At 44.0% G+C, this 20,820-nt stretch overlaps 1 protein-coding gene across 1 annotated transcript; it reads right to left on the bottom strand.

The window, feature by feature from the left end:
- Nucleotides 1-6,311: 6,311 nt before the first annotated feature.
- LOC146179494 (tRNA selenocysteine 1-associated protein 1-like) lies at nucleotides 6,312-20,425 on the bottom strand. Its single transcript, XM_084579123.1, has 10 exons — nucleotides 20,254-20,425; nucleotides 19,897-19,994; nucleotides 19,719-19,818; nucleotides 19,011-19,066; nucleotides 18,423-18,526; nucleotides 16,401-16,548; nucleotides 13,783-13,999; nucleotides 11,818-11,962; nucleotides 7,544-7,605; nucleotides 6,312-6,423 (listed from the first exon to the last, which is right to left on the bottom strand). Exons 1-10 carry the CDS (start codon nucleotides 20,281-20,283, stop codon nucleotides 6,346-6,348), a joined length of 1,038 nt encoding a protein of 345 aa, XP_084435249.1. The 5' UTR covers nucleotides 20,284-20,425; the 3' UTR covers nucleotides 6,312-6,345.
- Nucleotides 20,426-20,820: the final 395 nt, after the last annotated feature.

The following is a 20,820-nucleotide window of genomic DNA, read 5'->3' as shown; positions in this document are numbered from 1 at the left end:
TCGAGCTCCTCCCAAGGTCACACACGAGATGGGACTGGCGAAGTAACCAAGAGACGCCTGAGCAGGCTCTTCTTTTTTTTTTTTTTTTTTTTTCTTTGACGAGCGACGGAGCGGACCGCGAGATCGCAACACCGCGGTGACCTGTGAACAGAACGCGATATTTCGGCCCTGTATGTTCCCATCTGACGGCTCCTGCGAGATGCATAAGCTGCCTGGCTCTGTTCGATATTACCAGAAATAAAGATTTGGTTTGGTTTGTGGGGTTTAACGTCCCAGCGGCTCAGTCTAATGAGGTCAATGTAGCCTTAAAGGCCTCAGAATTGGGGAAGGGAATATATAACCATTGCTTTGCGAGGCACAGTTGAAGCCATGACCGTGGTTGAAGCAATCCAACCAGCACTACAGCAGTCATATTGGTGCGCAGAATATTTTCTCCACGCTTCCGCATGTTAACCGTGATAATTTTTTTTTTTTTCATTTTTAACGAAACGAAGAACCAGCGCTATCAGAAGGGTTCCATCTGTTAGCGCTGTTTCTTCGTTTCGTTCAACATGAACCAACCAGCCCGACAAAGAACTCTTCTTGAATTTTTTTTGTTTACCAGCAGCATTTTTCTTTTTGGCCTTAGTGGTGAACCTTTGCCTTCGTCTGCAATAATAATAATAATAATAATAATAATAATAATAATAATAATAATAATAATAATAATAATAATAATAATAATAATAATAATAAATTTTTATTTAATGTGCGCACGAACAACTATGTGGTCTTCGTGCTGCAGCACAAAAAAAAATGCACACACAAATTTTACACACACAGATAGAACACTAAAGAAGTAACAAATATCACACGAAATGTTACTGAGACGAAATGTGTTACGGAGAACAAGAAATCAACGAATAGCATATCTTGTATACACGTTGAGAGAATTCTAGAGCACACCACGAAAAAAAAAAAACCAACGAATAACTGTCATTGACCATAGTAATAAAGAAGTATACATAAAATAAAACAACCACTACCAAAAGCGTGTAAGCAACTCACCAAAAGCGAGGAGGTTATGTGGCGTAAGCTACAGACTGGAGTATTCCCGAACCCCCAGCTTTACAGCAAGTGGCACCCGGAAATTTTTAGCCCCAGGTGCAAACGTTGCAATGGCATAGCGGACATGATCCATATGATATGGACGTGTCCTAGATTTTTAGAACCTGACCGAACAGATGAGTCCTGGGAGGCACTACTTCTCAAGCAGGACGAAAAAGGGCAACGAGAAGTCATCCGTCTTGCTCTGGCCGCTGCTAAGATCCAAGGGATCCAGGTCGACGGCTGAGGGGGAGGACATGGTTGGGACAGAACTTCGCCTCGGATCCTCACCAACCTTTTGACGAGTGAAATAAATGCTATTTCTCTCTCTCTCTCTCTCGAGGCGCAACAAGTGTTTGTTATCTAAAACACAGGCTAGAAATAGAGGGAAATACAATAAAGAAATAGAGTTGAAGGCGGGACAAAGATTCGAATATAACGTTTAAAGTTAAAATATAAATAAGAAACGGATAAAAAGCAGTTCAACATACAGACATCATTGAACAGAAAAAAAAAAAAGCAAAAAGTGAAGTAAATACAATATTCAGGCTAGAAAGTGGAAGTTGTATGTGATAAAGTACTAGCCAGAATAACAGCCATAATAACAAAGCCTTGGGAGTACAATATTTCTGTTTGTGCGGCCGTCGGAAAAATAGTCCCTTAGCACCCTGTGCGCGTCATTGGGACACACGTTAATTGCAGCTAAAGTCAGCTTCTAAACGTTTATTTCAAACTCCCAGGCCGCCCCTTGTATACACGGGCACACACAAACAAAAGGCTGAACATTCTAAACAAATATACGTTTAATTTACTATATACCTACCATAGTTATGAAATGTTTTGTCATTATACCTAAACTGCCTTGAGAAAACTGTGGAGTCTCCGAATGTAACGCGTAAAATCTAGTCTAACGTAGTTTAAAGGGACATTTCGTTTTTTTATTATTATTATTATTTTTATTAAACAAAGCGCCGGCCCTCCGCAGATATATTTTGGGCGTCGTTCCTAAGCGTTCTGGGGAATACTGCGCTACTTGATAGACAGAGACAAGTGGAAGACGACACACGAATGTCGTCACGAATGTCACACGAATGTCACACGAATGACACACGAATGCCATTCGTGTGTCGTCTTCCACTTGTCTCTGTCTATCAAGTAGCGCAGTATGATCAACCAGCTGACCCCCGTGTTTGCATTGTTGGTTCCTAAGCGTTCCTCCCGAGTGTTCGAAAGAGGTGTAGTGTGTGGCCGTGTCCGCCTAGGGTAAAATCGCAATCAACTTGAATCGTGTTTTTCTACGTGACAGCGCACGGAGCTCGTTCTTCTGAAAGCCCGGTGACCGCTGATAAAAATCCCAGAAGATTCAAGTAAAGCTAACGAAATGGGGGGTCCAAATGGAGCCAAAGTTGGCGAGGAGGTTACATTGGTAGGGGTATTTCAGGATCGATTAAAATAAATTTGTAGGCACTGAGGTTCAGTCCTTGGCCCTTTGCATGACAGGCGGCCATGCGGCGCATAGGTCGCGAAGGGTCGTTGTAGTGCGTATGACTCTGTTTGGGATCTGTACTGATGTTACAGTAGCAATTTAAGCAAATTTTGAGCAAATTCGCGGACTAAAAAGGCGTTGTTAAAGGCCACTATAGGCGAAGCTTAAGCACCCTCGTACTTCTTTTTCGGATTAGTTCTAAATTAAAGTTACACGGGCTTTTAATAACACTGAATAAGCTTACCCGAAATTATTCAAACTGAAACAACTGAAAAAAAAAAAATTACGCGGGTGCGCACACCTATTGAAAAAAAAAATTACAGGGGTGCACATATCTACCGAAAAAAAAAAATGACAAGGGTGCATTTTAGTCTTCTTAAGTGCGGAAACATTGCGAGTTCTGTCAAGCCGCCTGGTGGATACGCCCGAAACTAAGCTCGCGGACCTCGTCCGCACTAGCCCAGATGGCGTATTCACTCAGGTTGAATTATGTAGGCTTCCTAATTATGTAGACTTCTTTGTAGGCTTCCTAGGTTGAATGAGGGAGCGGCGCAGGCGGAGATGACGATATCACTGCACAGCGCGTGCGTATTGTAGTTGGAAATTGATAAAGACGTTCTGGCGCGGTTTAGAAACCCAGTTAAGGCAGTTTATTTCTTGTTTCCGTTCGTGAGGACACACTCTGCTGACAGGCTTGGTGACGCCACTCATAAGAAAAGAAATGCTTCCGCATTAAAGAACACGCGTCGAGTATTGCAGCCGATCCAAATGATTAGGCTGGAAACGTGGCGTTGTCGGTGATCTCTTCCTGGCCCTTTGGTGTTGGTTGGAAGGGATTTTGGATCCGTTACCAATGTTTCTGTCCATGGTGCCGTAAGGTGGTCCAATATGGGCAAGTGAAGGTTTGCTTCGTCAAATATTCGAGTGAGGAGGCGATGCCCGTTGGGTCTATCGCAGGGGAGTTTCACGATTGGCTCGATGCGTAGCAATAAGTGCATCCACTGGTGGGAGTTGAGTGAATCTGTGAAGCTCCGTGATGCGCGTGTGTACGGGTAGACCAATTATAACCCTCAAGGCAGAGTTATAAAGTAAGCCAAGCGTCTTATAATTGGCTGCAGTCAAGTCAAAGTAAGGGGCACCGTAGCGGAACGAGCAGAATAGCTACGGTGAGGCGACGCGCTACCTCCGTCCTTGCGCCCCCGCTCTTGCTGCTGAGCCGTTTGATTAAGTGGAGCGTTGGCTTCCATTGAGATTTTAGCTGTTGGATCCAATCCTTAGCAGTACCATGTTGATTGATGGGAACGCCAAGTAACCGGAGATCACCTTCCGGATTTGTTCGATGCTTCGACCGCCGAAGTGAAGGTTGACGTCCACGCCGCCAGGCGGTGGATGTATGACCAGAATTTTTTTTTTCCGGCCCGAGAACATAATTTCGACAACAGTTAATGTCGAATACCTGGCGGCGATGAAAAACAATCCAGCTTGCGAGGGTCACGAGCAATGTAGAGATCCGCGCGCAAGTTGTCGCCTGCCATCTCTCACCAACTTTGTTTCCTAAACTTTGCGACAGTACAACACGAATTCGTGTTTAATTCGTATTACTAGACACCCAAGCAAAATATGTTACCATATGTAAATCATTTTATTGCGAAAGCAATACTACTAGCACTTTCTAGCCTTCGTGTGACCCGGCCGCAGTTACCTCTTACCCACGTGACGCTGTGACGGCACACCCCACGTGACACACGGGCTGGCAGGAGCTGCCAACTTGGGTCTTTGTTTCACATGGGACGGTTATGTCAGAATCAGCCTGCTAGGACCCTGGCATTCACGTTACCCCTATATGCCACTAAGACACGTTTATATGGGTTGGTTGAAAAAGAGAAGAACGCTCGGTCATCCGCAGCTAATGCTTACGCTCAATATTTGGTTCAGCAGCGTTGAACCCTTGTAATTTTTTTGCAATATCACGCACTTGGAATGTTTCGAGACTTCAAAAGGTTAAGGTTATGCCATGCACCGCTTTTACTCGATTATAAGACCCTCTTTTTTTCCCGGTCGTGATGCCAAAAGTGAGGAGGGGTGCTTAAATTTGAAAAATATAACTAAACCACTCCGTCCCCTCCCCCTTTCGCGGCGGCATCTCTACGAGACGGCCGCAAGAAATAATTTATTTGGAAAAGAAAAATTTAGTTGGGTTTTAACTCTGGTTAACCCTAGTTGAATTGCGATAGCAACGGCGAAAGCTTCTTTTGCCTGCTACATTATTCCCCTATCCCGCCCTACCAGTGTAAAGTGCTACATTATTGGGGACACTTAAGCTCATCCTTTAAGAGTATGACGCGAGAGCGTAAGTTACCAGTCTTCTTCTAATCCTCCTCCTCCTCAGCTGTTCAAGGTCAAGCGTGGCCTCCGCCGGGACCACGCGACGGCTCGAAACCTGGCGCAGTATTGCTACCGCAATAAAACTTGCCAAACGTATACGGCACACGCAATCCTAGTTCGCTTAAACTTCAAGCTGCAGATAATCCTTTACAAACGCGGCCCGCCTTCCGTTACGGCTCTCAAACAGTTAACACCAAACTATAGTGCTCTAGATTATAACCTGTGGGGATACACGTGAATCCCCCGTCCCATTGTAACGGCCGCGCATAACTGCCAAGCGAGTTTAAGCACGCGCTGTTAGGATGGTGAAATGGTACACTGGCCACCACCCACTGCCTCCCAGTCTCCCACAACGACGCTGCGCGGCTTTCCCTCTTTTCTCCTGTCATAACCAGGAGACCTCCTCTGAACCCGCCGCAGTGGAGAGTTCTCGCACCATGGGTTGGAAGTCACAGCTCAGACTTCACGCTGGGGCTAGAAGGAGACTTCTGCGTCTAGCCCCCTTTGAAGCGTTATTTCAAATGAACCCCCATAAACCAAACCAAGCAATGCGCGCCCGCGATGCCCGTGAAACCTGTTAAGCACCGCCAATACCAGGCCCACGTGACAACACGCTTATAGAATTTTGAGGTCCCTTTCAGTGTTCTGTGCTACCATATGTAGTGTAGAGTAAGAATACAGCAATACATAAAGGCGGAGATGACACTGAAGATTTCTTGCCCCCTGCAAGCTCTGGCTCGATGGCAGAGTGAGCAAGCGCGCTGGCCACCCTTGGATACGCATTCTTCCTTGCAGAAAAGGTGCTTAGATTTGTATGCAAAGTTTACAATTTTTTTGCGACAACGGTAGGGGATTGTTTCAAATCGTGAAAATGCGGTAAATGACCACCCCTCACTGGTTCAAAGTGATCGTGACACAAGTGCCACATCTAACCACGGCTGAGTAAACTCACCTCCTCTTCCAACTCCACTGTGGTTTCCACACCTTCACCACACTAGGAATGCGGAAACCGCAGACACTGTGCTCCCGACGGTGTGCAAAAAATGGGTTGCGTAATCCACGAGTGACACCGAGTAATGAGAATCCAGGTACAATGAGAGGAAAATGGCTACACGATATGAAATAGCACTGAACAAGGCTACAGGGGGGAAGCCTCAGTTTGCAGGAGCCCACTTGTCGAAAAGGCTCGACCTGTGAACTGAGGAGTCCCCCCTTCCCCCTTATTCAGTGCTCTTTCATAACTGAGTAATGAGGTTACACAATGTCGACACTTTACAATCGATAGAGTAAAATTACCACTGCGATGGCATGCGGCCACAGAGGAGTCCTGTAGCCCCAAAAATGGCACCTCAGGTGTAACGGCACAGCACATTTATTCCTTTCGCACATCATTTGACAGACACCAGTGGAGGGTCCAGCCCTTCTGTTGGGAGCCAGCGACTGCTGTCGAATGCAGTGTACAGGTCCTGCAAGAGTGGAGAAGGAAGAAATTAAAAAACCTCTCCAGTTTTGTACCGAAAGCCGCTAATTCTGGAGCTTATAATACTCCGTATGCAAAGTTACACCCAAATTAGCTGTGCAATCAGCATTCTGAAAAGTGTCGAGGAAAGGCACCCTCAGCAACACAATGTCTCAGAAAATGCGGCTTTAATGGAGGGACGTCGCAAATAAAATGGCCGATCTGGTCATATTTCTCACCACCCTCTAGCCTTTATCTGACTCTCATGATGAATTCTAGCAGCACTTGCAGAACAAATCAAGCAAATTACCTGTTCTTTATATTTGTGATAGTTAAAAACGAAGAACAAATCAAGCTTCTGAGCACCATCACCTAGTTATCAACATGAAGTGAGAAAGTTTCCATTGATTTAATACCACATCTCACTGTACAAAGTCAAAAGCAAATGAGATGGCAGACCACTGTGGCAGGGCTGACAGACTATTTTCTCGGCTTTCACTAACTCTGCGATTAATACCGCTCATCCTCTCGGCCTTTCATAACAGATGAATGTAAAATAAGTCTTTATTCTTTTGTGCTCAGAATCTTCAAGCATGAATGAGTGCAACAAAACTCTCTATTTTTCTATTTATACAGTGGGTATACACATAATCCCGTCCCAAAATGATGGAAGAGTGTATCACAACGTAAAGCAAGCTCTGTTCTGGAGGTTTGAAGCGGAGGGCACACACACCGCTCCCACTGCCTTTCACATCCCCACACTGCCGCTGCCCTCTCTTTCCCTTCAAAAATGGAAAGGCATCTTCATCGAGAGGTGGTAGCTTCTCCAGTTTCTGTCTTTTGGCGTGGAGCCATGTACGTGCACGACCACATGCCTGCCAAAAAAACTGCTGTTGCCAACCTTTCAGCCGTTCAAGAGCATGAAGCCATGTGAGGTGGGCTAAACGTTTCTCTCCACGTTTGCATGCGCTCCTGCTTTTGCGGTTTTTCATCCTATACATGGTAATAATGTGTTTCTTCGCTGTGATGGTGGTTTGTTTATTGCCGCCTATATTTGACAGAGAACAATAAACACCTCTTTCGACGTAGTGAAAGGGGTGTTTTTTTTAACAGCTTTGGTTGCCTACCTCAGATCGGGCCAGGAGGAGCTTGTTGCTGGCCTCTACGTCAGGCATGCCCATGTCATGATCTGCAAAGAGTATAAAAAATGCAGCAAAATGGATGTGCAGCAACATACAATAAACAAGCAAACATTTTTTTACAAGAACAGAGCTGCAAAGGGTTTCTTGAAAGCAAGTGATCAAAGTGATCAATACATATGTACACCTCCAGAATCATGTCCTCAAACCACAATTACAAGATCAACATTACCCACAAGTTGTACCAATGTAAGGCGCATGAGCCAGACAGCATTAAATCCGGCAAGAGCAACTGAGAGCATCAGAATATTCCTAGTTCAATGCCGTGGGAAAAAAAAAAGGAAGTGAAGGATGGAGGCTGTTAAATTTTCAGTCCATACGATGCGTCTGGGGATGCACTCTTCCAAATAAAAATATCGTAGAACAAAATGCAGTTGCGGCGTAAGCTTACCACTGACGGTGTCTAATACAGCTTGCATGAGTAGTAAGCATCCTCCTCAAGTCTTAAAAGGTAACATCCTCCAAGTATTAAAAGATATGCCCATCGACTAACGGGCATATGCTGGCAAATTTTGTGGGGTGCCACATAGCACTACGCTTCGCCTCCCTTTGGCGCCATTACTGCTCACCAAGATATGCCTGGAAACCAGTGTTGTGTTAGTGTAGAAAAGGATATTAAGTGTTGGGGGGTATAGAGGCATCAATCATAGCCCAGGAAGGTGTTTTTGGATGTGACTGTCAAAATACAAATCAAACACCTGCCCAATTTTTTTGCTTTCAAGGACAAAACAATGTGAATAGGGATAATTGCAAGGCCAACAGAAGAAGTATGCTTTAGGAAAGTTTTAAAATATTTAATATGTTTACCTACTAGAATGCCACATTTTCTATGCAGGCTTGAAGTAGCACTGCTAAAAGCAACAAGGGAAGTATTCCAAATAATCTTGCTTAGTGACCAGTGTCGGCTCTGCATGTTGACAAAAACCTAGGACAATCAGCACTTTTCTCCATTCCAATATACTAACTACATGATCCCTTTTTGAAAATTTCTTCACCGCTATTTTATCTATTTTGGCCTAATTTGTTTTGTTGCACTCCAGGAATTACTTCATATGTAGACACTGTTTCTTTTTTTGTGTGTGAATTTGGTGGTTTTAAATTTCTTGCGTAGAATTTTTTTTACGAGTAAATATGCCTGTGGCAACTGCATAGCAAGAACATCAGAGAATGTCTTGACTTGCAGCATGTCAGTTGAAATGCAGTGAATGCTGAACCAGCTATCTGTCACATTTTGCTAACTTTCCAGGCTTTTCATAAAAATCGAGGAACAAATACATATACCCTGAAAACAAACATACCCCGCACCTCCACCACATGTGAGCTGGGCGACCAAGCTTTAATGGTATAGCCAAAAATGGCGTTGAGGAACGAACACATGAAATGTTGATGACGATGATTCACGGAAAAGGATGAAGTTCATATGAAATGAAGGGTGATGATGAGTAATCACAGATGTGGATGAAGTTCACGATAAGTGTTCACAATACAGTCAAATCTCGTTACTATGAACACCACATTAACGAATTTCTCAAATTAATGAACATTTTAAAAATCCCCAACATTTCCTATGTTTTCAATGTAAAAATATTTCAGAATTACAAATTTCAATATAGCGTATATTCCAGAATAACATACACATTTTATTTTTCTTCTATAATGTAGAAACATCAGTATTACGAATTCAGCCAAAATTAACAGTGCCGCAACTCTCGCGTAAAACAGAAACCGCCGTTTCTGTGTGGGATGTAGCCGCTCTTAGCGCCACCACAAAGCTGTGGTTTAAAATGTAGTAGCTAGCAGGCTTAGCTGACCTATACCGGTTTCCATTGGGCGAACAGGAGCAAGAGCAACGAGCAGCCAGAGCAGAGCACGAGAGCACTGAGGACGCGCGTTCTCGTCTCCCCAACGGAACATTCACGCTGCTCTCCGAGCAGCGTAGCGAGGGGGAGCACGTGACGTCAGGCGTCATGTGATCAAACTTTTCCCATGCTTGCGTTGCCCGTATCTGCCGGCCGAACGCCACCGCTGCCATCTTCTGCCATTTTTCTCGACCGTCCTGCCCGGGCTCCGGGCGAACAACCAGAAGTGACGTCAAAAAAGTCACGTGACTTCCTCCGTTCTCCCTGTACTCCGCCGCTGGCGACGGAGCACCGAGGATTGCTCTCAGCTGCTACCGGGACCCTAAAAGCGCGCCTCCTCTGCCAATAGAACACAATGCTACTGTTCCTGTTAGACCACTGGTAGGCGCTGAAACTCGCGAGAGCACTTTTAGTGCAGCTAAAAGTGCTCCTGTTCGCCCAATGGAAACAGATGCTAGTCGCCTGCCTCTTTTTTTCGTGTTATGTGTCTTTTGCGGGTTAGTCATCTGTGCCATTCTCGCGTGCGGAAGGTGTTTATTTTTGTCGCGGATTATCTTATTGCGAAATTTGTGCGAGATCTGACGATGATTGCAGCCAGCGGTGCCAAGAAGAAAATAGAGCAGCTTTCGCTGCAAGAAATTGACATAGGGAAAAAGCGAATCGGCCGCTGCGGATCGACCGCCACGATCATTTTGAAATACTGAGACAAGATATTCAAACTTCAGGGGACACAGAAGGATCACATCGAACTCCGATTTTTTATTTTTTTGTGGAGCAATAAAACAAGTTTTGGAGCAGGTTTCCAAGATCAAACGTGTTAATTATTTGCAATTTTATATTCCTGACCTAAAAACAAACAGTTTGATTCCCTTTTTTTCAAAGTTCAATGCTTTACTGACTATGTAAATCTCTGACAACACAAGTCACCAAAACATACATGTATAAACACCTAAAATAACTGCTGATCTGAGCAACGATTCCAAACAGACTATTAGCAAATGCAATGCCTGCTTCTCAACTTCATCACTGAACACAAAATTTGACAGAAAAATTTTGACTTTTGTAGAGTGTCATTTTGATGTGCTCAAGCACTGCCACTAGTCTGGAATCCACGTCAATGAGCAGGCTGCTTCCGCTATCTCGTTCATATCCCTCCTAGTCACATGCCTGAGCCGATAAGTTCCTGGACACTGGTCAGTAGAGTCACTACAAGAAAGCTTGAAAAGGTTTCTAGTGATTGGCACCTTTGGTGCATCACCCCCAAAATAATTAAAGTATGCTTTTATTTGACGTAGGCATTGCACAATTGCTACTGACACGAACAGGCTCAACGGTGCGGCACCTTCCTGCTTTCCCAGCAGAAGCCCTAGAACTCATAGCTACAAGTTTCCAAACGGCTTGTGGTACTTTGTGGTAACTGCATCACTTCTCTTCACAGGCGATTGAAAAAGCTGGGAAGAGGTGCTATGTCACATGAACAGCATTTTTCCACTATCAATTCCCTCCAATTGCTTGACCCCCTTTAAAAATTTACTTGTAAACAAACACTTACTATTGCTCCAAATGTGCTTTTCTAGATTAAAACTTTTATTTAAACATAAGGTGCATTATACCTCTACCGTTTCAACCGTTTCAACTATGGCAGCTCCCAAATCAAGGACGCACAGTTCAAAAAATATAATCAGCTTGCGGTGATTCTCATGGTGACAGCGTACTACAATACTAAAGCAGGTTATTTGGACTGGATCACATTCTTTGCAAGTAATACAATGGTTCAATTTGACGTCAAATACAATTAGGCAGCTTATTTGGAGCAGCTTTGGAGCAATAGTGTGCTTTGGAGCAGGATGGAACAGGAAAAGCAGTTTGGAGCAGAATGGAGCAAATGGAGCAGCGCTTCCACCCCTGCGTGGTCATGTGTGCTGCACGCAACAGAAGGAAATAACTGCTTTCTACAAATAAATCTGCTCTGAATTTAGTGAAACATTTTCAATTGAGATTTTGCTTGTCTACACACATGCCTACTGCCAAGTACATCACTTTCATCCTAGGTTTGACCACTGACTTATAACCGCAGATTTTTCATCACAATGATATTTCAAAATAACGAACGATTCCTTGCGGCCCTGCTGGATTCGTTATATCGAGATTTGACTGTATACATAAAATCTCCACGATTCAATACAAATTTTGCAAATGTAGTGAAAATATTCCCGATAAGCTTAAGTTTTGTGCAAATCGAATCAAACCAACATTGAAATCAGTGTTCTTTGTCAACAATTATATGCTTTTGCGGCTAATTATTGCTTCAAAAATGCATATGCCTCTGCAACAGCAGCTCACCTTCGATCTCATTGTCCGACTCGGAACCTGCAGCTGCTGGTTGAGGTGGAGGTGGGTTGGGGCCCTGGGGTATGGCTGCCGCTGCTGCTGCTGCTGCTGCTGCCGCAGCCGCGGCAGCATTGGCAGCATCCTCATAGCCGCTGGGCTGCACAAGGACAAGGCCAGAGGCTATGCCACCAAGCCTTGCACGTTGACCACTCTCATTGCGACACAATGCATCCACGCAAGCCCGCCAAGCATGTGGCCACAAGGCTATTACAGAGTGCCCTGATCACCCCATTTTACAAACGGGCTTCCACCTGGTGACAATGGCCCCTTATGTAGCCCTTCACTCTGCTGGAGGATTCTACTTCAAATTGTAACCAGATGTTTTACCACCTGAGGTGCCAGCAAAAGGATCGCCCCTTACAGCACTATCCATATATAGTAGAACCTCGTTGATACGTTCCCGGTTCATACGATTTGCCGTTTTACATGTTCAAAATCGCAAGCAGTAAAACATCTCCCACAGAGTTACACTATTTTTTTACTGGTTAACACATTCCCAGATAACACGATTTCCCGGTTACTACGTTCGAAATTTCGACAAACTGTGGTCGTATAATACATTCTGTGATCAACCGGACGTATGCTAACAAGCGCTCGCGATGTGAAAAACTGATCAGCAGCGATCACCCGCCACGGTTGCTTTCTTGCAGTGCCTAGGTGCAGTGAGGCGAAGTATTAAAGAAGACCAATGAGCCAACGTACGAGGCGAGGCGCCCGTTCATGCAGAAACATGACCTCATGAGGAGAAACGCGGTGGCTTCTTTTGCAGTGCCTTAGGAGCACAGGAATGAACCATTTGATAATTACAAAGGCAGTGAAAGCTCGTTAATTAGAAATGAGGCCATCATGACCAGCGTGGCGCTGAAGGGTAGAAATTGGCGGCCGCGACAGCTGCTGCTCTTCTTTCCCGCACAACTAAATACTCGTCAATTCACCCACCGTTAGTTGAAAACTACGTATAAGTAGGTACTTCTGTTGGCGCAATCCCAGCCAATGCCCATGAAGGGCTATGACGTTCGACAGGCGCTACGGGCTTAAAAAAATAAAATAAAAATCAACACGCGAGAAACGGAGAAACGTGCTAATGAACGCTTTTTTTTTTTTTAATTCTCAGTGGCAAAAAAGGGAGGTGGGCTCATTCTGCGAGGGAGTCATTACAGAAGTAAATACAGTAAATTTACCGTAACGCAAACAGTTTTTGTCAGTTTTTTCGTGGTCATTCAATAATTTGAACCCCCCGGCCCAGTGTCGTTAAAATTAACGAGCTTTTACGGTATTCTCTTGCATACGAGCAGGCCAGGTCTGGGGGAAGCAGCATGAGCAAAAGCGCGGCGACTGTAAGCCATCACAATGGCTTCTTCACACGTCACTGGTGTAAGGGGGCGAAGCATCCTGAACCAAAAAGCGATCCTAGCTCGTCATTCTTTCTGCAAACCAGATCTGTTGCGAAATCTCTTCCCTTAGGAAAACGCAAATACGGACTGAATTCTGCGAGCTAAAAAAGGAGCTGTGCATACTGTATGTCTGTAAATGCTAATCTACACTTTTATGCAGTGAAAGTCTCAATTCAAGTCTCAATTCTAGAAACCTTTTTACCTCTACCAGCAGTCAAATTCTTTTAACATTAGGCAGTTCGGATCATACGTTTTCTCGGACAATACATTTTTTTCCCGGCATTTTTTAAAAGATGTATCAACGAGGTTTTACTTATAATCTAGCGAACTGAAGCACCGAAAATCCTTTTCTGTTGTTATGCAGCAGGTTCCAAATCCAATGCAGTAAATGCCCACGCGCATCCAAGAGCACTATATCGTTACACAGCCTTTTTCATGCCCCTAATGTTGCGCTACACAGTCAGATACCAAAGATCATATCAGCAAGGAATACAGTTTCCCAGCTATGCTCAGTTCCGCTTACAGCAGCAGCCGATGGATCAGGAGGATGCGGATACTCCGGCTGTTGGCCGTAGTAGCCCGGGTATCCCTGGTAGCCTTGGTATCCAGCGTAGTATTGCTGGTACTGCTGCCACGGGTTGTAGTAGTTCTGGTAGTTGTAGCCATAGCTACCATAGTACTGCTGGTAAGTCTGCTGTCCCGGAGGTGTAGCCATGCTTACGGTGGTCGGAACGTTGGCCCTAAAACCAGAGAATAAGAACAAAAAAGTCCGCTCATGATCCCATCACATCTCAATTTCAAATTGGTACTGTTAAACGTAACCCAGCTTGTTAAACATAACCAAGCTTTTGAAAAACATGGCTGTCCTGGCACAGCGAAACCAGTCGAATTGCCTGGCCTAATCAGTATTTTTTGTTTGCAAAAATTAATGAGCAAGGAGTTTAATTATTTTAATTACTTTTAATAATGCTTGCTTAATCATTTTAATCAAATTTTGAATTATCTGCTAGAGAAAAAAAAAAAGTCAATTCAGAAGTTGTAGGTTGTCTCAAAAAATGGTTAGCTGTGACGTTTCCATTACGAGTATAAGTCACGTCGCTTTGTTATTGGTGTTCAAGGACATCTGTCACATACTAATCTCTCCATCGGGGAGAGGGCTTGAAAGAAAAGCAGATTTTGTTCTCCAAGACTTTTTTTTTTTTTTTTCCCCGAAGAGTTTGCCACAAGGCATAAGTTGAGAAAGGGGGAATGGGGAACAAAATCTGCTTTTCTTGGAACGCTGAGGCGGCACCGCTGCCACATGGAAGCTTGTATTATTATGCAAATTTTGTTTAAGGCCAGTAAAGAAACCAGTTTATGCAAATGGTAGCTTCGTGTACTAATTTCGGTTGAACCATTTTTCAAGATGATCTACAACTTTCGTGTTCACCCTTTGCTTCTCAAGCCAAAATTAAAGAGCTAGCTAATTAGCCCACTAGTTAATATTATTAAGTTCGCAGAACGAAATATTGCAGACTAGAACATGTGACTCTCAACATCACTCAGTTTGCTGCACTAGTCAAAAGAACACGCTGCCTTTTTAAAAACCTTAGTTACATTTAGCTTATCCTGTTAACAAATGGGCATATATCGCAAGCAAATCAACTATTAAAATCGCATTTATTCAACTGGTAATAAAGCTTAGTCGCCCGATACAACAAGCTTTTATATATATAGACAAACAGTAGAAAAACTTGTACTTTATCATCTCTTTAGAGTAAAGGCCTGAGATAACTGTACTTCAATCACAACAGGGCCACGTTTATACTCTGAAAAGAAACTAAGGCTAGAAAGAGTCTGTGGATTATAACAGCCACTTACATGAGAAATCTAAATAGAAAATTCAATAAGCCACAAGACAGGTGCTTGTGGAAGGTGAAAAACAGGTTAAAAAGCAGATTAAATTGTGTATGCAACCAACACAATGATGCACCATGCTCACTAAGAAAAAAAAAAGAGACCCCAAGAGAGAAATATTTGAATGCAAGAGAAGTGAGAAGGCTTTTGACAAGACATGACACCAAAGTACAAATGCAAAGATGAAACTTCAGCACTGCCTACCACTTTTGCCTGCACTCAACGATTCCTATGACCGGTGTTCAAGTCAGTGCTGGCATGAAGCAGTGAGCAGATATAAACCATGACAAAGTGGAGACAAACTCTGTTTAGGTGATGCTACCCTGCAAATACAACCACTAAACATGCTGCCGCAAGCACTAAATATATGCACTTCCAAGGAACATGTCAGCTTGTCTTAAGTGCAAAAGTTTCAGGTTGCATGCCTTCCTTGTGGCGGGTATGGCACACAATCCCCCAAGACGGAGTTGACTTGTAATAAAAAAGTAGTCACTCGCTTTTGCTTTTTTTTCCCCTTTGACTACAATGTTTCTGTGGAAGCTGTATAGCAGTACGACAGACATTTGGGCAAGTTGGTACGATGTTCAGCTTCATGATGAAGCAGCTCAAAATGTGGTAAGGCACATTTAAAGAATAACTGCCAACTTTCAAAGTTGAAACGCAAGAGGAAAACAGTTTTCTTATACACATCCCTGCTCTTCATACCTGACTCCTAGAATGCTCTTCGACACATGGCACTAGCTGCTTCAGCAATTCAACGAGGTTAGCATGGAGAGAGCCATTTGCCAGGTGGCCAGGCTAACCACTGTGCCGCCAATTATAGCACGTGGTGGAATGACACCAGTTATGGACGCTCCTCCGCCTCTTTCCTTCCTTTCCGAAAAAGAAAAATTGCTGCACAGTGTGGTATGATGCAGTAACATAGAAACGCGCAGGCTTTTCTCTTTTTCCCAACCGTATTGCCAAAACAGTTACATCTGCTAATAAAATGATAACAAAAATTCCGTCTTTCTGTGCATTTCTGTGAAAAGTGAAATCATGCTAATTTGTACACCTTACTAATCACGGCATTTTTCTCCCCATACTCTCGAACCACCCATTACAGATGCCATGCTCTCAACACCACACCAGAGCAAGCCTTGGAAAGAAGAGAAACCGCCGCAGTGGAGTGCGAGTGGGACAGCAGCAGCGAAGAGGAGAGAATGCATGGTGACGTGGGTGGGTGGGTGGGGGGGCGACAACTACCTTTTAGGGGTGGCACTGCTAACGCGCAGGGCTTTGCCACCCAGCCCCTCGAAGCCGTTCATGATGTCTAGCGCCTGCTGGTGCTCCTCTGGGTTGCCGAAGCGCACAAAGCCATAGCCTCGACTCTGGCCGCTCTCGTCCAGCACCACTGAAACAACACCCCCACAAGGCCGCTAGCACCCACTCGCACCCAGGGCCCTCTCCAGGGACAACACACACTCGCACAGGAGGAAGAGAGTAGCAGCCCAACAGCAGGAGGATGAAGCCAGCCACCAATCTGGGCTTCCCGCACGAGGCTCAAAAAAAAAGGAACAGCGATACATTTCTGCGAGACTTTCTCACTTCATTAGATGGCCCTAGGAGTAACCATATGCTGTCACTGATGGTTTGTCACTGTTGTTAGGTGCCATGAAGAGAGATCACATCTGTTCTAGATTACTCTAGCTTTATGTCGGGTTCATGTCCGTATTCTATGTCGTTGCTCCCCAGTGAACAGATGCAGATACAATGTTATGAGCATTCTTTCAATATTGCTTCAACAGCTAAATGCCAAAGCAAGAGCTTCACTTCGTCTATCAGTCAGTTCCCCACATAAATATTGAGTAAAATCAACCACAGCTGCGCATAATTTTTCCATAAGCTTTTTTTTTTCTTTTTCATCCACATACATAAGACTATGCACTATCTCCATTACTTTGAGCTGCATAAATAGTGCAACGAGGACTTGGAAAAGGTTAGCCTAAACTTGCCTAAAATTGAATTTGGTCTCAATGCAATAGAAATTCCTTCATGTTCAAGTAGTTCATATTTTCTATTTAAAAACCTACTTCATGCAAGTTCTTGGCCAAACTGAAAATTCTTGGCGAAAGCAGTTGAAAAGCAACCTTGCATGTACTGCTAATAAAAACAGACAGGTTAGGATAATGGCCTAATGTATGAAAAATGGTGCACCAACTCCAATGTACAATTTTACGATTTCCTCCTCTGTAAAGCTGCCAGGCCATTCCTCCGTGCAAGTGAGGCCCCATGGAGAGAAGGAAAATGCACACACACGCGAGGCCTTGCAGCCTGAAAAATTCCCACAGGAAGAAAAAAACTGAAAACAGGAGGGCATACATGTCTCGAGTGTCCTCAGTCATCATCCCGTCATCCCGACACCTGAAGCCGCCAATCAATCAACATCAGTTAAACACGTCCAACGAGCGTCTCAAAATGGAAAAATGTCCAGCTCTTTTCCAGCAATCGAGCAAAAACAGCCACACAAAACGTACGCAACAAGCAAAGTGCTTACTATCATCGGCTGTGGATTCCTTGGTTGAGTGAAGCAAACTGTAAAAGATATTTTGCCATGCACATTAAATGAGGCTGCAATGAGGGCTTAGTACTATACAGATCCCAATTCTCTGTACACAGGCTTATGTTTACACGCAGAATAGACTGTCTATGACCTAACAACATAACAAAGCCCTTTCCCCCAAACCTAAAAGCACAACAGAAGAGTCAGTTGATGTCACATGACCAGAAAAAAATAGCCTGCAGCTTTGATTCAAAACTGCCCACACTGAAAGCATATTTCATGCTAAGGCGTTCCAAAATGCCATAGCACAACAGGGGAAGTTCATACAAACATCCCTGTTCAAAGTATGCCTGGTGCCCATAAACCAAAGAAGAGCCCAGTCCACTATCACACTGTCCATTGCACAAACCCTAAAACTGCAAGCAGCAGCTCATGTATAAAGCACCTAGCCACTATGCACTATAATACTTTTGTCAACAGACAGTAACTACAAGCGAGTATCCCGGAATGTTTTAAAGAAAGGTAAACCAGCACATAACATGGGACAAAAGGTAGGAAACGACATCCTGTGTTATGCGCTAGTTTACCTTTCTTTAGAATGTTGTACCAACTTGCCCGAGCTTCCGCCTTGACTCAGTTAATCTCGGAATGGCTGTTACGAAAAAGAACCACGAAAGAAATTGTCCACCAGAGTGCAGAAGTACATAAAAAAATCAGTGACTTACCCTTGGCAGCTTTCACTGAAGGAAACCTTGAATGAAATGCTGTGTACAGGCTCAAATCATCAACGTCTGTGGTCAAGTTGCCAATAAAGGCAGAGTGCTCAGTTCTGAAAATGATGGTGGCAAAAATGGATCCACTTTGATGAGTATGTGGCCTGGCTACAATATTAATCATTTTATTATCTTGGAAACAGCTTTCGGCACATCAAAACATACTGAACTACTCTGACAGAATGTAAAAGAGTGACTGCATCTCTTGCACACCTTGCTAGCTAGGTGAAGTTAGGAGAAATGAAAAGTGGGCTTTACTTGAATTGCATGCAGTCATGCTATCTCTTGTCAACACAGACATGGACAAGGCACTATTAAATATCTTTCCCTGGTTATTAGCTAATCATCAACAGTGCTCCATTCTCCTTCTTAGGCCTATGATAAGCACACATGCATCTTAGGGCATGAAGTGCTCGCACGCACAACACACGTGCATACATGCACACATACATCTGTGTGCCCAGATCACCGGCAAAGTTTGGATGAAGCAATTATGTGTTACGTCAGAAAAAGGCAGAAAATGTGTGTACAAACACTCACTGTTGCTGTGAAGCGTCCTTGCTGTGACAAGCGTGGTTCAGCTTGAACCTTTTGGTCTAATAAGGAAGGAGAGTTTTAAAAAATTAAAAAAGCAAGTATTAAAAGAACTTGAGCTAATTTAGCAGCCCTAAGAGATAGCTGACTACAGCCGCACCGATTCCCTAAATTGGCTTATAAGAAATTGCTCTTATAATTTACTCTGCTACCAAGGAATTGCGCCTTTTGAATCTGTACATGGCTTCACTTTTCATACTGCTAGCACCCCGTACGTTGGCCTCACGTACGGGGTGCTCACGTACAGCATCACGTACAGCTTCAACATGTGAATGATTGACCAACTATTAAGACGATTCCTTCCACTAAGCTATGCATGTGATTGCATATGATTAACACATGCAATGCTCTGGAAGATGCGGAAGTAACATCATTCCGCCGTACATAGCTCCTATTCTCGAGGCCTCTACAACATATCTATGTACAAAACGAGATGCTGGACATTACGCTTTGGCACAGAGTTGTGGGTACTCAGCCACTGCTCTTAAACCAGTGATTTTTGAGTTCAATAGTGGATAAGCATGTCCTGGCAAAATCCGCAAATAAGTGTCATGTACTACATACGTATTTTGTACTCGCGTATGATGACGCGAAATTTTTCCGTATTCTTCCACTCGTAATTTTTACGATGCGACCTCGTGCACTGGTACTCACAGGGTTGGAACCGGGTATCGTTTTGCCGTCGCACTTGAGCAGTATCCTCTGCGCTGTTGCTTCGTCAATGAAATCCAGAAAGCCGTACCCCAAGGGGAGCCTGCGAATGACAAGAAAACAAGCATGTATTCGTGCATGAACCAGTGGACCGGATCGCGGTACACAGGACGCTACTTACCCGGTTAACTTATTCGTGATGATTTTCGTTGACAAGCAAGTTTCCCCCATCATGGCGAAGGCTTGCTTCAAGAATGCCTCATCCATGTAAGGCTCAATCTGGCAAGAACATGGCGCGATTCCTAGACCTTCCCTTCGTAACAACTGCGCTAATTTCGCATCATTCACATCCTTACAAGAGTGCTACGCTTATGCTCGGACTTACGAGATACCGACTGCGTACAGGACAGCGAGTCAAGAAACAAGCCTTACAGATATTCTGAGACACGAGAGATTTCCACATCGTCGGAAAACACATTTTAAGCCTAATCACACGGCTACTTCGTGCACACTTGTAAGAGCAAATGAGTCCACTCACATCGCCCATCCACAGCGTTCCTTTAGACATACTGATCTCCCGTTGATGTTCCTGATGTCACTAAATGCAAACACGGCGCATGTATATTCACTTCCTTTAAAAAGAACAAGCACACATACAACGCAAGTACCACCATGGACCACCTCGAAACAATGCACTAGGATGGATGGATGGATGGATGATGGATGGATGATAGTGGCTCTGCCCTTTGTATCGGGCGGCAGCTTGCGCCGCCTAGCCAAAAAATTAAAAGAAATATATTTATCTCTTCTCTATTTTTAGCTTCTAATTCACCCGTATCTGCCCCCCTCCCTTTTTTTCTTCTCTTTATGCTCTTGACTTTTTCCACCAATCCTCTAATCCTCTAACCTCTCTTTTGTTATCAAAAGAAAACAGTTACGCACATTGTTGCTGGCTTGCTTCTTTGCTAACGGCCAGATTAGCACCTTAGCTGCCTTAGCACGTCCAAATCAAAACCTCATGCGCATGTGTACAAACATAGGTACAAATGTGCTAAATCAACTATTTTTTATTTCTTCCCACAAAAAAAAAAGCACATCATCTTGA

Source organism: Amblyomma maculatum, chromosome 9, assembly GCF_055883805.1.
Source record: "Amblyomma maculatum isolate TAMU_Amacu chromosome 9, ASM5588380v1, whole genome shotgun sequence".
Classification (NCBI taxonomy): domain Eukaryota; kingdom Metazoa; phylum Arthropoda; class Arachnida; order Ixodida; family Ixodidae; genus Amblyomma; species Amblyomma maculatum.
Note: the sequence above shows the minus strand (reverse complement) of the source record. Positions and strands in the feature narration are given on the sequence as shown.